General features: G+C 50.5%; 1 protein-coding gene across 3 annotated transcripts in view; it reads left to right on the top strand.

Moving 5' to 3' along the window:
• Window positions 1-5,309: 5,309 nt before the first annotated feature.
• The window catches only part of LOC144737674 (cAMP-dependent protein kinase catalytic subunit alpha-like), a 105,171-nt gene continuing 93,938 nt past the window's right edge, over window positions 5,310-16,542 (top strand). For 2 of the 3 annotated variants that reach the window (XM_078620518.1, XM_078620511.1), the window contains exon 1: window positions 5,316-5,940. In XM_078620518.1, coding sequence (XP_078476644.1) covers window positions 5,889-5,940 — 52 coding nt within the window. In that variant the 5' untranslated portion in view covers window positions 5,316-5,888. Of the gene's footprint in view, window positions 5,941-16,542 lie in introns of all 3 variants that reach the window. The other variant, XM_078620538.1, reaches the window with a different exon arrangement.

Here is a 16,542-nt window from a genome sequence, read left to right as displayed (position 1 = left end):
AAGGCACCGCCGGCCCCCACGCTAGTTACGCTACTGGTAGTTAAGCTAGCTGGTAGCCAGCCCCCCATAGCGAGAGGTAAATTGGATGTGGTGTGTTGGGTGCAAAAACAAATATTCTGACTCGGACAGACCAGGCTGAATTTATTAAACCCTTGATTGTGAAGGATTGGATCACACGTGTGGTGGTCACGTGTGCCTGCAATGCACTGGAGGTATTATTGGTGGAGATGCTATTTATGATGATGGTGTTGGTAGAGATTGCGGTGCTATTGATGATTAAGTTTATAGTGGTGGAAGCTGTGGGTACTATTGATGAAGATGGTGATAATGTAGGATGTGGTAAGGTTGGTGGAGATTCTGGCGCTATTGAAGGAGATGGTGATGATGGAGTTTGTGGTGGTGTTGTTGGTGGAGGTGCTCTTAATGATGATCATGATGATGGAGATGGTGGTAGCAATCCCTATGTATATACGGCATTCTCCAAATTACAAGACGCACTTGTGGCCCCTCATAATCTAAGGAATTCATTGGCTTCCGAAAGATGCGTTTGAAACTAGTTATTCAGAATCATCTTCAAGCAGACGGTCCCTCCGGAGCAATACATGGACCACCAAGATGACAGAAGAAGCCACCAGACGTCCAAAATCATTTTCCTGCAGACGGTTCCTCCGGAGTGATACATGTGTTGTGTGGTAAGAAGGACGCTGAAGCCAGTCGTGTAGGGGCTGATGCCAACTCTTTATTGAAGGGCTTTCGCCTAACTCGGGGGAAGGGGTTAACATAGAGTTATTAACTAATCTCCCCAGGAGAAAGGTACTGGGAGTTCCCTACACCCTACCAGGCTATCAGGCTCTTCCCACAGCACTGACCGAGGGTTCAGCCAACTCGGCCAGCCGGGTAAAGTAGCCCTTTAGCCTGCCTCTCAACCCTCTATTCCGGAGCCCTCTACTCCCCTAACACTCACTCTTCTGGCTCACGGCGAAGACCCCGTCTACGTCACGGGTCTCTCCTCAAATACCCCGGGGGGCATGACGTCACTTTTCCTTGACGGCATTCCCCTCGAGGCGAGTGTGACCTGACGTCAGCACTCCACTCCTCAACACATGGACCACCCAGAGGACAGAAGAAGCCACCAGACGTCCAAAATCATCTTCCAGAAAACGGTTCCTCAAAAGCGATACATGACCAACCAGAGCACAGAAGACACCACCAGACGTCAAATATCATCTTTCAGCAGACGGTTCCTCCAAAGCGAAACATGACCACCCAGAGCACAGAAGACACCACCACATGTCCAAAATCATCTTCCAAAAGAAGGTTCCTCCAAAGCGATACACGGATCACCCAGAGGACAGAAGACACCACCAGACGTCAAATATCATCTTTCAGTAGACGGTTCTTCCAAAGCGAAACATGACCACCCAGAGCACGGAAGACGCCACCAGATGTTCAAAATCTTCTTCTAGAAGACGGTTCCTATTTATTTGTAGGGATTAGCGTTTTCATAACTCCTGGAGCAAATACCTCCCTATTCTCCCCTCCCCCCATTATAAAACGCACAATTTTTATTAATATTTTTTTTATCAAAACTTCTTGAGTGACGTCTTACTTTCCTGCGCGTCTTCATAATCTAAAGGATACCGTAACACGTGGTTTATAATTAAATATGAATAGCAATGACTGCCTGCGGTTTAGCTTGAACGTCGGAGGCGGTGGGTGGTATGGAGGGGGGGGGGGGGTGTGATTGCCTGCAAAGGTTAATGACCGACATGGCATTAATAATTTAAAGCTCCTTTGTCATTCCACTGTTGGATGAATTCCTTCCCCACACTCCCGTGTTTATCCCGTTGGTTGCTTGGAGGACGTTTGGCCGGCCTTGTGTTGATGACGTGGTTGGGGCCAGAACTTTAGTTACGCTGGGCACTACGGTAACATTTTTTACATTTTATTTTACCAGGTAAGGTCCACTGAACTATATGGTGCAGGTCTTTTTCAGAAGTGACCTGGCCACAAATGATAGCTTAGCGAAGTGGCTTATCATCACGTGGAAATATATAGAAGCCAAATATCCTAAACCAGTGGTTCTTAACCTTTACTGCAGCCTTGAAACTCCTTTTGGTTCTTAATCGTTTAAAATGTATAATCTTCTTGGTTCTTTCGGTAAAATCACGTAGAAGGGAAATAATAAAATAATAAAAATATCAAACATAATTAAATAAAATTCATCTTCTTGGTTCTTTTGGAAAAGTCATGTAGAAGGGAAATAATAAAATAATAAAAATAAAACAATGAAATCAAATTCATCTTCTTGGTTCTTTCGTTAAAGTCACGTAGAAGGGAAATAATAAAATAATAAAAATAAAACATAATAAAATACAATTCTCACGACGTTTCGGCCACAACGCAAGCAGCCGTCCTCAGGTGAAGAACAGGGCTGTCGGAAAGACAGCGTTCGGACGCTGAATCCCTGCAGTCACGAAAGCTTTAAATCGAAAAATGTATGTTAATTAACATGTACCTAGGTTTGATGAAACAAAGTAGTTGTACTTACATCCCCGTGCTTAATCTGTGTTTTTTTATGATTTACCTTCTAAAAGAATCTGGCCATGTCTCGCACCCCCAGGGGATGCGTGCACCCCAGGTTAAGAACCACTGCTGTAAACGCATGCTTTTAACAAATGTGTAGTGTTCAAATATTGACGAATACACTTCCTTATGAGACACACTATATTTATATTTAATGTCTGTCTTTGCGACAAGGTCCCCTTACCCGATACCTGGGGAGGTATGGCCTCCGGACTCGGCGGGACCTATTCACTGGTGACCCGCTCGCCTAACGTCCTCCGGCTAGGACCTAGGGGATGCTGACTGACCCGACCACTCGGTCTGTGGGTCTGGACCACTGGTTACACTGAGCCCCAGCCCTTAGAAGGGCTGTAGACAGAGGTCGCAACCGGGTACCCGATAACCGTACCCTACCCGATACCCGGCTACCCGTACCCGACCAGGTACGGGTCCCGTTTGCGACCCTGGTGCGGCCGGGTACGGGTACGGGTAGACCGTGAGTCACTGGTGAGTAACTGTTTGTCACTCATTTCCCAAAGTCTTGTCTCTTCTCACAATTCAAGTTCCTAGAATCAACCCACCCGCGCCTGCAACATGACTTCATCCCAGAGGTCGCAATCAGGTACCCGATACCCATACCCTACCCGTACCCGGCCGGGTAGGGTACGGGTACGCCCGGGTACGGTTACCCGTTTGCGACCCTGGTGCGGCCGGGTACGGGTAAGGAATCAAAACCCGTTTGCGACCTCTGGCTGTAGAGCTTGGATCCAGGGTCCTGTCTATCGAGGACCTATTCTCCCCCTGACCACTGGCCTCACTGAGCTCCAGCCCTTAGAAGGACTGTAGAGCTTAGGGCCCAGGGTCCTATCTTCATCCCGGGCTTCAGGCTTCGTGTGGAGAGATAACTGAGCAGGAGCTCTCAGCGCTCTGGCTTTTATACCGGTTCGTGGCTGGCTCCGTCTAAGACACGCCCCTTCTTGGAACCTTCTGATTTACCCTGGGAGGTGACGTCATCCCCTCACGTTCCGTCGTTTGGATCCGCTTTCACCTCTATCTGACCCCGGGAATTTCCCTAGCAGGAATTGTCGTTTCGAACCGCTCTCACCTCTGTCTGACCCCGGAAATTTCCCGAGCAGGAATTGTCGTTTGGATCCGCTCTCACCTCTGTTTGACCCCGGGAATTTCCCCAGGGAGGTAACGCTGCTGCACCCTGTTGACACCCAGTGGTACTGCAGGTTACTGAATGGTGAGTAGCGATCACCTCTACAAATGTTTTCTCCTACAACATCAGAGTGCAGCGCCACATTAAATACGCGCTACAATGACAATAGTTTAAAGCGATTTGAAGCTTTTTTTTTTGGGGGGGGGGGGGGGGCAGAGCTTTGTGACGTCATAATTCAGGGGGGGGTCTGACTTTTTGTGATGCCGTGTGACGAAGGGGGGGGGGGGGGTAAAAAATCGTTCAAAATCGCGTGACGTCATTTATGGACGGCCCCTAAGAACCTCTGTTGTATACTGTGCGCGGGAAGTACGGCAAGTCCTCGTTTAACGCGGCTAGTCGCAGGTGCGTTCCTGAGAGGCGTCGTGTTAAGCGAAAAACGCGTTAAGCGAAAACGATTGCCCCGTAAATAATACAACGACGACAACGTTTGGTCGAGATGCGGTGTACGTACCACGTGCGGCAGCAAGATGGCGGGACAAATCACCGCCGTTACTGTATCATTCCGCGTTACCGCATCGCAACCGCTCAGCCGCGCAGCTCAAAGAAAGTAGTTCGTCGTCAACCGCTCGCGTTTTCCGCGTTCTAACGGTAGCGCGCGCTTCCGCGTTGTGCCAAAAGCGTTCCCGAATGGAATAACGGCGTTATGCAACGGCGAAAACGCGTTAGGGGCCGTCCATAAATGACGTCACGCGATTTTGGACGATTTTTACCCTCCCCCCCTTCGTCACACGGCGTCACAAAAAGTCAGACCGCCCCCTCAAATATGACGTCACAAAGCTCTGCCCCCCCCGCCCCCAAAATAAAACATGCTTCAAATCGCTTTAAACTATTGTCATTGTAGTGCGTATTTAATGTGGCGCTGCACTCTGATGCTGTAGGAGAAAACATTTATTAAAAAGTCAATTTAATTAAGTAGAACGTGTTGTCTGTATTTATTTAAAGTTACGCATTTTGATGTGACGTCACATTTCTCAACCCCCCCCTCCCCATCGTCACAAATGTCTGACCCCACCCCCCCCCAGGTCCGTGACGTCATTTATGGACGGCCCCTTATGGCGTGAACACGCGTTAAACGAGGACTCGACGCATTTTGCCAGCGTGTGACACGTGCAGTGAAAGTGCACGCGGTCCCGTTACACGTGACACTTATGACGTCAACGCGAGCGAGGGGGGTTGGTGGGGGGGGTGAGAGGGGCGGGGCGCAGTGGGGGGGGGGGCTGTGGGGTTAAAGAGGCGGTGCCAAACGAGCCGCTTCACTCACCAACACCGGGGTCGTGTACGCGCGCGCGGCCGCTAAATAAACCCGCTCACTTAAACACAAGACGAGCTTCGCGCGCGCGCTAATCAAATGCATTGGCCTTGTGACGCGGTTGGTTTAGAAGTAGTAAAATTAATAATGATTTCTAGATTTCATTAAATAATGAGAGGCATTAAAAGTAGTGCCGGCTCCCAGAGATGTGGGGGGGAGGAGCTATGGGGGGGGCGTGTCCTCTCCCGGCACGCCGCGGCCATCTTTTTTTTTGCGCGCGGAGGGATCCTCGCGCTACTCGCCGTCATCGGCGGCGGCGGCATCGAGATCGTCGTCGTCATCCGCTATCGGTCGTGAATTAAAAAATAACACGGTTATTATCATCACAATAATAAGAACAATTGCACGGATTTCACCGGCGTGGTGGTTTTTTTCCAACAAGAAGAAGCAACAACGACAACATTTGGAAGCGTTAAATATATTTTGGTGGGAGTGGTTTTTTTCTCTCCTTTTTTGCATCTTCGGCGAGAGGTTTGACAGCTGACCGATTACGGACCAGGGGGTGATAGGGGGGGGGGGCAATTGCTGATTCTGGCTATCGGGACCGCTACATTTGAATGATTTTACATTTTTTTAAACAACACAACAAATCGGGAAGATAAACACACAATTGCTGTTGCGGTACCCCGAAATAAAAATTTTAAAAACACAATTTAGTTGTCATTTGTAGCAGCGCTGTTGGTTTTGGTGTCGCGGTGGTGTTAAGTTGGTGAAGCGAGAAGAGGGAATTGTGAAGGAGGATTTGGTGAGAGCGCGGGGTGGTGGAGGAGGAGGTGGAGGAGGAGGTGGACGATGGGGAACAGCGGAGCCACCACGACGAGGAAAGGCAACGAGGCGGAGAGCGGTGAGACACGGGGAGAGACACGGGGACACGGGGAGACGTGGATACTGGAAGAGACACGGGGAGACTGAGAGACACGGGGAGAGACACGGGGAGACGTGGATACTGGAAGAGACACGGGGAGACTGGGAGGGACACGGGGAGACTGGGAGGGACACGGAGAGAGACACGTGGAGAGACACGGGGAGAGACACGGGGAGAGACACGGGGAGACTGGGAGAGACACGGGGGGAGACTGGGAGAGACACGGGGAGAGACACGGGGACACGTGGAGAGACACGTGGAGAGACACGGGGAGACTGAGAGAGACACGGAGACACGGCGAGAGACACGGTGACACGTGGAGAGACACGTGGAGAGACACGGGGAGACTGTGTGAGACACGGGGACACGTGGAGACACGGGGAGAGACACGGGGAGAGACACGGGGACATGTGGAGACACGGGGAGACACGGGGAGATTGGGAGAGACACGGGGAGACTGGGAGAGACAAGGGGAGACTGGGAGAGAGACAAGATGGGGGGAGGAGACATGAGGACACTGGGGGAGACACGGGGAGAGAGACATTGGGGGGACATTGGGGAGACTGGGGGAGAGAGACAAGAGGGGAGGAGACATGAGGACACTGGGGGAGACACGGGGAGAGAGACATTGGGGGGACATTGGGGTGACTGGGGGATACACTCGGACAGGGACACGGGGACAGAGACACAGGAAATTATTATAATCATGATGACAATAATTTCCTGTAATCACAGGACAGGTGACAATTGAGATATAGGGGGACAAGAGGCGGACATGGCAGGCAAGGCGGTCAAGGGGAGTTAAGCAGATAGAGAGGACAGGGAGACAGGCGGAGACGAACATGTGGTGGTGGGGTATAGGCAGACAAGGGAGGGACATGAGAGAAATAGGATTACAGCCAGGGTGGGTGACAACGGAGGAGATAGAAGGGGGCCCTTCGGTGGCTAGGAGATGTTCACTACCTCGCCTGGTATACAGGAGGTCGTGGGTTCGATCCCGACCCTGACGCCTGCTGTATATTTGGAGTTTGTGGTGTCTCTCTCATCATCACGGTGGCTAGGAGATGTTAACTACCTCGCCTGGTATACAGGATGTCGTGGGTTCGATCCCGACCCTGACGCCTGCTGTATATTTGGAATTTGTGGTGTCTCTCATCATCATCACGGTGGCTAGGAGATGCTAACTACCTCGCCTGGTGTACAGGAGGTCGTGGGTTCGATCCCGACCTTGACGCCTGCTGTATATTTGGAATTTGTGGTGTCTCTCATCATCATCACGGTGGCTAGGAGATGCTAACTACCTCGCCTGGTGTACAGGAGGTCGTGGGTTCGATCCCGACCTTGACGCCTGCTGTATATTTGGAATTTGTGGTGTCTCTCATCATCATCACGGTGGCTAGGAGATGCTAACTACCTCGCCTGGTGTACAGGAGGTCGTGGGTTCGATCCCGACCTTGACACCTGTATATTTGGAGTTTGCGGTGTCTCATCATCATCACGGTGGCTAGGATATGTTAACTACCTCGCCTGGTATACAGGAGGTCGTGGGTTCGATCCCGACCTTGACGCCTGCTGTATATTTGGAATTTGTGGTGTCTCTCATCAACATCACGGTGGCTAGGATATGTTAACTACCTCGCCTGGTATACAGGAGGTCGTGGGTTCGATCTCGACCCTGACACCTACTGTATATTTGGAGTTTGCGGTGTCTCATCATCATCATCACGGTGGCTAGGAGATGTTAACTACCTCGCCTGGTATACAGGAGGTCGTGGGTTCGATCCCGACCCTGACACCTAATGCTGTATATTTGGAGTTTGCGGTGTCTCTCCTCTCCCCGTGGTCCCGTGGATTTTTCTCCGGGTCCTCTCTCTCCACATTTAGAGTCAACATCACGGCTGCTGTGATAAATTCCCACGTGGTGATGATGATAAGCCCACTTCGTTGAGCGATTAGTTGCGATAGCCAAGGTAGGCTTCTGAAAAAAAGAGCTATTTTCTAGCTCAGTTGGGGCATTCTTAGCTGGTAAAATACAAATAAAATGTTTTAGATTATACCGCGGAATTAAGTAGGTTGGGGATATTTATGAACTATTCCTCCGGTATAATTTCATATTCTGAGAATAAAGGGTGTCCCTTATTAAAACTCCCACGCCAGCAACCTTTGGATTTTGCAAGCTCCGTGTGTGATAACTATCACGGCGCCAGGCCACTGGGCATGTGTGTGAAAAAGAGCTTAATAGCTCATCTGATTTATCCAGTCTACACGCCGATTCTGATAAGTAAAACACAAATATTCTTCTGAACGTGCATGCAAAGCTGTCAATCCAGACGGGTTATCCAATTTTCGTGCACAGGGAAATTGAGTGTTCAGATCAATACGGCGTACAGCCGTTTCAATACGGGCAATTTTTTTTATTTCTGTCACGGGGTGACCAATAAGGTCTGAATTGGTCTGTAATAAGGTAGGAGGCACTGATAGGGGGTTGACAGCTGTTAACACACCAGTAACTAAAATATAGTTTTTATTCAAATGAACCCAAGGGTATATACGTATATAGAATACGTTGAGTTATAGGCTCATGAAGGAATTCACCAGAACCTTTAAACTAAATGAGTTTCTTTTTCGATTTAAAGCTTTCGTGACTGCAGGGATTCATCTTCTTGGTTATTTCGGTAAAGTCACGTAGAAGGGAAATAATAAAATAAAACTTTATTTTATTATGTTGTATTTTTTTATTATTTTTTTATTTCCCTTCTACGTGACTTTACCGAAAGAACCAAGAAGATAAATGAGTATCATAAAGGTTACCGACGAGCGGAATGGGGAGATACAAAAACACGTGGGGACAGGATGGGGGGGTGACACAGGATTGGAGGGGTCAAGGTCTGATAGTCTGAGAAGTGGTGACTCTCAAGGGGTTACGTTTGGGAAGATCGAGGGGGGTGGTAGGAGGCCATGGGGACAGAATTGCAGGAGGAGGTGGAATCAGAACATGTATTTATACTGGAGGAATCCGATGAGCTGTGAAGCTGTTTCTTTTTAAATTTCCGCAAATGAATAGGGATGGTGGACATGTTGACACAAGGGGAGAGATACGATGGGGGTCGGTGGGGAGACAGCATGAGCTAGAGAGAGAGAGAGTTTGACATCGTGAGAGTCAGGAAGAGAAAGGCTGTGAACGGGACGAGAATTGAGACACGTGGTTGGGGGTGGGATTGAGAGACAGAGAGATAGTTCATGAGTCGAGGGATAAGACAGAATAGGCGGGAGACATGGGGACACGCAGATCGACGAGGGAGACGAGAGCCATGGGGATATCTTTATTGTGTTACGTGGAGATGATTGGAGCTTAAAGAGTAGTAACAAGAGGTGGTGAGTGAGTGACGCGGGGAAGCAGAGACACGGAGAATTGGTGAGGCGAACAACAGGGCGCAAACACGCTGGTAGACGTAACAGCACAGCGAGACACGGAGAGACACGTGGACACGGAGTGGGGTTGGTGGGACAAGAGGAGACGGGAGTGGGACAGACAGAGCACGTGGACAGCGTGACTTGAGATAGACAAGACGCAAGGATGGGGACAGGTGAGAGACGTGACGGGGGGGGCGGCGTAGGGCACAGTGAGACACGGGAGAGAGACATGTGGGACAAGGGCGCATCGGGAACACGGAGTGGGGTTGGTGGGACAAGAGGAGACGGGAGTGGGACAGACAGGGTGGTTTTACTAGCACACGTGGACAGCGTGACATGAGATAGACAAGACGCAAGAGGGGGGGGGGGCGTAGGGCACAGTGAGACACGGGAGAGAGACATGTGGGACAAGGGCGCATCGGGGACACGGTGGGGTTGGTGGGACAAGAGGAGACGGGAGTGGGACAGACAGGGCGAGGAGAGGGGGTAGGACACGCACACACGTGGACATCGTGACCTGGGATAAGGGAGGAGACGACGAGACGCGGACAAGACACACGGGGACAATCTTAAGGATATAGTGGCATGGTGATTGAGACATTTGGTGCGCGTGTGTTTTTTGTCTCGAGTGGAAACCCGAGGGGGGGGGGGGCTGAAATCAGTGATTGTGAGGGCGGGGGGGTAGACGTGGCCACGACAGACAAATCCGTTCCGTCTCTTTAAGTCTGCTCCTACTCTGTTGTGAGCGCGCACGTGTGTACGCATTGTTTGTGTGTGTCGTGCCTACGGTGTGTTCCGTACAGCCTCGTGTCTTTATGTTTGCGGTGCCTGTGTTTTTGTACGTTGTCCGTGTGCGCTTCGTAAGTGTTTGTGTTCGTCGCGGTCGATCTGCCCTGTGCGTGTTTGTGTTTATTTTCTCGCCGTGTGTGTGTCTGCGTTGTGTTTCCGCGTGCGTGGTGGTTGGTGTCTGTATGGTTGTATCTCTGGGGTTATGTCTCTGAGGCTTGTTTTTCTTTCAGTGTGCTTCTCGTTTTGTGTCTTGTCAGTAGGGGTTGCGTCCTAAGTTCCTGAGTGTGCGTGCGTCAAAAGTAGTTTTTGGTGTGAATCTGTCTTTGGTGTGAATCTGTCTTCAGTTAGTGGGGAGCGGTCGTGCAACGAACACGGTGACGGTTCCTGGGCCTCCCCTAGGTCAACTCAGCCTCAAATGACTACCTGGTGCTGTGTGTAGTAAACATCGCCACCGGGGAGACAAAGGCGGCTCGGGCGTGGTTGCTGACCACCCACACCCCCCCTCGTATGTCGTGCCGGCCTTCGTAGGTCCTCCTCCCTAACAGCACTTACTCCTGTTAAGGCTATACCCAAGGAAAAAACAAAACCTCTCTTATTAATCTCTGTGCGTGTCTACGTTTGTGTATGAGTATGTGCGATTATAGCCGCGCGCACGCGCTGATCATATCAATTAACACTATGAGATCTCTTTTACCAGTGGCAACAATATAGTAGTAGGTTTTTACCCTTTTAAAGGTGTCAGTTTTGTACCAGTTTAAAAGGGTAAAAACCTACTTCCATATCAATTAAATCAACGACTCCTTCATCAAAGTCAATTTCCTAATGCAGCAGCATCGTCGCGTGTAATCCTGCAGGGGTCTCATTGGTGGGGTTGGGTGGGAAGAACGCGTGATGATTGTACTGTAAAGCACGTTTCCCGTACTGTAAACCCCCCCCCCCCCAAGTGTACAGCACGCCACTGTACACTGTAAGGGGGAGGGTGGGGGGGATACAGTGTGAGCCGATATCGGTTGCGGTCAGAGGTCGCGTTGCGGTGCGCCTTGAGCGGGGGGGGGGGGTAGCGGGGGGGGGGGGGGTAGCGGGGGGGGGGGGGTAGCGGGGGGGGTTGTGGGGGTAGCGATTGGGGGGGTTGGGGTGTTTACGTGGCGACTGGAGGTGACTGCACTCCCGCGGTGTGTGTGTGTGTCTGTCTGTGTGTATGTGTGTGTGTCTGTCTGTGTGTGTGTCTGTCTGTGTGTGTGTGTCTGTCTGTGTGTGTGTCTGTCTGTGTGTGTCTGTGTGTGTGTGTGTGTGTCTGCGTGTCTGTGTGTGTGTGTGTCTGTCTGTGTCTGTCTGTGTGTCTGTCTGTGTGTCTGTCTTCGTGTGTGTCTGTGTGTCTGTGTGTGTGTGTCTGTGTGTGTGTACCGTTCCGGCCTTCATAGGTGCTCGCTAACAGCACTTGCCCCTACAGTCTGTTAAGGCTATATGGGGGATCTTTGTCTTAATCTTTGTACGTGTGTGTGTGTGTCTGTGTGTTTGCGTCTTTCTGTGTATGTGTGCGGGTGTGTATGTGTGTGTCTGTGGTGTATCTGTCTGTGTGTCTGCCTGTGTGTCTGTCCGTGTGTGTGTGTGTCTGTCTGTGTGTCTGCCTGTGTGTATCTGTGTGTGTGTCTGTGTGTCTGTCTGTGTGTGTCTGTGTCTGAGAGCGGTAGCGGTTATCGCACTGTGCTACGAACCTGGCGACCCGGCTTCGATTCCCGCTCACGGCCAACACCGGCGACGATTATCTGAACCGGCCCTGGGCCTTCCCTAGGTTAACTCAGCCTCAAATGAGTACCCGGTGCGGTGTGTTAAATAACGCGGAACGCGGGCCACCGTTATAACGCGGGAAGGTCACCGCGTGTCTGAGCGGCACGCGGAATGATAGAGTAACGCAGCGTACCCTCGAGTTTAGTTGTTATCTCGCTGCAAGGTGTGCGTAGCGGCATGTACAGCACGTCGCATTTAGCCAAACTTTATCGTGACATTATTATGGGGGGGCGGGAATTATTTTCGTCGAACGCGGTTTATTTTTTTCTTAATGCGGCACTTTTATATTAAGGTCGAAGAGGAAGCAGCTGTTTATCAAAGGGGCCGTCCATAAATGACGTCACGCACCTAGGGGTGAGTGGGGGGGGGTCAGACATTTGTGACGATGTGTGACGAGGGGGGAGGGTTTGAGGAATATGACGTCACATCAAAATGTGCAACTTTAAATAAATACAGACGACACGTTCTACTTAATTAAATAGACTTTTTAATAAATGTTTTTTCCTACAACATCAGAGTGCAGCGCCACATTAAATACGCACTACAATGACAATAGTTTAAAGCGATTTGAAGCATGTTTTATTTTTTTGGGGGGGGGCAGAGCTTTGTGACGTAATATTTGAGGGGGGGGGGGTCTGACGCCGTGTGACGAGGGCGGGGGGTAAAAAATCGTCCAAAATCGCGTGACGTCATTTATGGATGGCCCCAAAGCAGGTGACAAATTTGTTAAAGGTGCACTGCAAAATGATCAGATTGTTGGCCAATGCAGATACAAATTGGTAGGTATTTCGGTTTCCGCGTTCCTAAATCTTTTTGGGGCACGCTCCCTCCTTTTGGCTGTCATTCCGCCACCATTCTCGTCCATTTGCCATCAAAGCATCGCAGAATCAGAATATTTATTTATACTGGAGGAATCCGACGAGCTCATTAAGCAAGTTTTTTTGTATGCATGTTGAACTTGTTTTGCAACCGCGATAATCAGAGGTGCAGTGTTGAGTCTATGGGTAGTGTTAGTCTATGGGTAGTGTTGAGTCTATGGGTAGTGTTAGTCTATGGGCAGTGTTGAGTCTATGGGCAGTGTTGAGTCTATGGGCAGTGTTGAGTCTATGGGTAGTGTTAGTCTATGGGTAGTGTTGAGTCTATGGTGCAGTTTTGAGTCTATGGGTAGTGTTAGTCTATGGGTAGTGTTGAGTCTATGGGCAGTGTTGAGTCTATGGGTAGTGTTAGTCTATGGGCAGTGTTGAGTCTATGGGCGGTGTTGAGTCTATGGGTAGTGTTATTCTATGGGCAGTGTTGAGTCTATGGGCAGTGATGAGTCTATGGGTAGTGTTGAGTCTATGGTGCAGTGTTGAGTCTACGGGCAGTGTTGAGTCTATGGGTAGTGTTAGTCTATGGGTAGTGTTGAGTCTATGGTGCAGTGTTGAGTCTACGGGCAGTGTTGAGTCTATGGGTAGTGTTAGTCTATGGGTAGTGTTAGTCTATGGGCAATGTTAGTCTATGGGCAGTGTTAGTCTATGGGCAGTGTTGAGTCTATGGGTAGTGTTAGTCTATGGGTAGTGTTAGTCTATGGGCAGTGTTAGTCTATGGGCAGTGTTAGTCTATGGGCAGTATTTATTTATGTTGAACTTCTTTCGCACCGTACTTAGCCAACCGCTCCTATCGTAAGCTCAACGCTGAACACCGCTGACTCGGAGGTCTCTGAGAACATCTTAAACGAAGTTTGACTCCTACATTATTTTAGCGCATTGTAGCTCATCCTGTTTGTTTGTCTTGCACTAAATGAAATTCCTGTATAATAATTACAACATCCGGGATTGAGAGCTCATTGAGATAACGCATCTCCGTTTATCGCAAGGGAAGTCCGGCGCTCACAGCCCCTACAATCGTTCGGCATCTGTCGTGGTGGTGAGGTCACATTAGCGCACGGGCGGAGACCGGGACGATGATTGGGCGTGGCCACGGTGGTGAGATGTTAACTCCCTCGCCGGGTACACAGGAGGTCGTGGGTTCCATTCCGACCCTGACGCCTGCTGCTGTATATTTGGAGTTTGCGGTGTCTCTCTCTCATCATCACGGTGGCTAGGAGATGTTAACTACCTCGCCTGGTGTACAGGAGGTCGTGGGTTCCATTCCGACCCTGACGCCTGCTGCTGTATATTTGGAGTTTGCGGTGTCTCTCTCTCATCATCATCACGGTGGCTAGGAGATGTTAACCACCTTGCCGGGTGCACAGGAGGTCGTGGGTTCCATTCCGACCCTGACGCCTGCTGCTGTATATTTGGAGTTTGTGTGTTCTCCACGTGGTCGCGTGGATTTTTCTCCGGTTCCTCCAGTTTTTCCCTCCACGTTTAGAGTCATCATGCGTTTAGAGTATTTGGCCGCTATAAACGTCCACGTAATGATGAGCCACTTCGTTGAGCCTCTCTAATTTGTGATGGCCAGGACAATGTATAGCTCAGTGGGGCCTTGCTTGGTAAAAAAACTATTCGTTATTAGTTTAATGTTGAATGTTGAATGAGCCAATGGTAAAATAGACTTCCATAGTAAACTGGACTCCCATGGTAAACTGGACTTCCAGGGTAAACTGGACTCCTATGGTAAACTGGACTCCCATGCTGAACTGGACTCCCATGGTAAGCTGGACTCCCATGGTAAACTGGACTTCCATGGTAAACTGGACTCCCATGGTAAACTGGACTTCCATTGTGAACTGGACTGCCATGGTAAAATAGACTTCCATGGTAAACTTGGCTCCTATGGTGAACTGGATGTCCACAGTAAACCGGACTCCCATGGTAAACTGGATTCCCTTGGTAAACTGAACTTCCATGGTAAACTGGACTTTCAGGGTAAACTGGACTCCCATGGTAAATCTGGACTCCCATGGTAAACTCGACTCTCATGGTAAATCTGGACTCCCATGGTAAACTGGACTCCCATGATAAACTGGACTCCCATGGTAAACTGGACTCCCATGGTGAACTGGACTTCCACGGTCAGGGATTGGCAACCGGAATAACAAGAGGAGCCAATATTTTTCCAAATTTTGAAGGGCCACACTGCAGTCCCTTAAAGAGCCACCGCATGCGGCTGCTCCGGAGCGGCAGGTTGTGCCGACCCCCTGAACGAGACGGAAGGAACGTTGCAGGCCCACGTTCAACCCAATCCCACGCTTGTTTAGGAGCGTGCGCGCGGGGCGTGTGTGCGTACGGCAGTGGCCTAGCCCATCGGGTGGGCAGGCAGTGCAATTGCCATTGGGCCTCATGGGCTGGAAGGGCCTCGGCGCCGGGCTACATAGAGACGGCCAATTGGGCAGGCAGTGGTTGTCGAGGTTGCCAAATTTGATTCCTCAACACCGGAGCCCACGCCGGCTTTGGTACGTTTAAAGCTCTCGCTACGAGTGGGAAGCGCCCGAGTTCGATGCAGTGGCGCAGAGTGATTTAAACTATTAAGTATTTGCTCTATAAATGATTTTTTTTACCACGTGGAAATTCATTGCAGGCAAATACTCTAAAACGCACGTTTCTATATGCGGAGGGAGAATCCGAAGGACCCAGAAAAAAATCCACGCGGCCACGGGGAGAGAGAGAGACATACAAACTCCAAATATACAGCAGGTGTCAGGGTCGGGATCGAACCCACAACCTCCTGTGTACCAGGCGAGGTAGGTGACAGCTCGCCATCGTCGCGAGGTGTTAACTTAATGATTGGAATGGGCCCTGAAGCCAGGAACTAAATGGGGTTCACCCTATCCATTTTGCTCCGCTATTCATAGCCCAGGACTTGGCCACTTTTGGCCCATGGGCCTCGGTGCAGTGACACGTCCTGCACTCTGAGTGGCGAGCGGCGACGTGGTGGTGAGATGTTAACTCTCTCGCATGGTATGCAGGAGGTCGTTGCTTCCATCTCAAATCGGACGCCTCCTGTATATTTGGAGTGTGCTTGTCTCCCCGTCGTGTCGCACCCCATCCCTGCATCGTGTACCCGCGCCCGCTGCACCTTGGATCAGGCGTTGTCCGCGCGAGCAATCCGAACAGCCCGCACTGTAGCTCTGCCGCCTACAACGCCGATCAATAAACCCTGATTTGCGGGCGGAGGAGGGTCGCTCGTTCAAAGGTTTTTACGTCTAAGCGAACCTCCCCAATCCGAGCGTCGACCAGCTTCCCCCCGGCTCAAAGTGTGTCGATAGCACACGGTGTTCCACTTTTTTTTTTAAGAAAGATAAATTGGGGGGCGGGGGGCGGGGTCAAACCCACGACCCCCTGTATACCAGGTGAGGTAGTTAACATCTCCTAGCCACCGTGATGATACTGAGAGGGAAAGACACGCAAACTCCAAATATATACAGCAGGTGTCAGGGTCGGGGTATAACCCACGATCTCCTTCATACCATGCGAGGTCATTAACAACTCGCCACCGTGATGCCCCCTCCACATTGACGTAGAAGTACCCACACTTTACCCCTCCGCATGCGACCTGCCTGCCGATCGACCAACTGTGGCATGTGCACCAGTTTATACTGCTGGGTGGACGGAAGCGATGGCGTTTCAGAAACTCGGCCATTGTTTCAACTTCCGTGCCGGGATATCA

The sequence above is a fragment of the Lampetra planeri genome, chromosome 3, assembly GCF_965212315.1.
Source record: "Lampetra planeri chromosome 3, kcLamPlan1.2.h2, whole genome shotgun sequence".
NCBI classification, from domain to species: Eukaryota; Metazoa; Chordata; class Hyperoartia; order Petromyzontiformes; family Petromyzontidae; genus Lampetra; species Lampetra planeri.
This window is presented reverse-complemented; position numbering and strand designations above follow the sequence as displayed.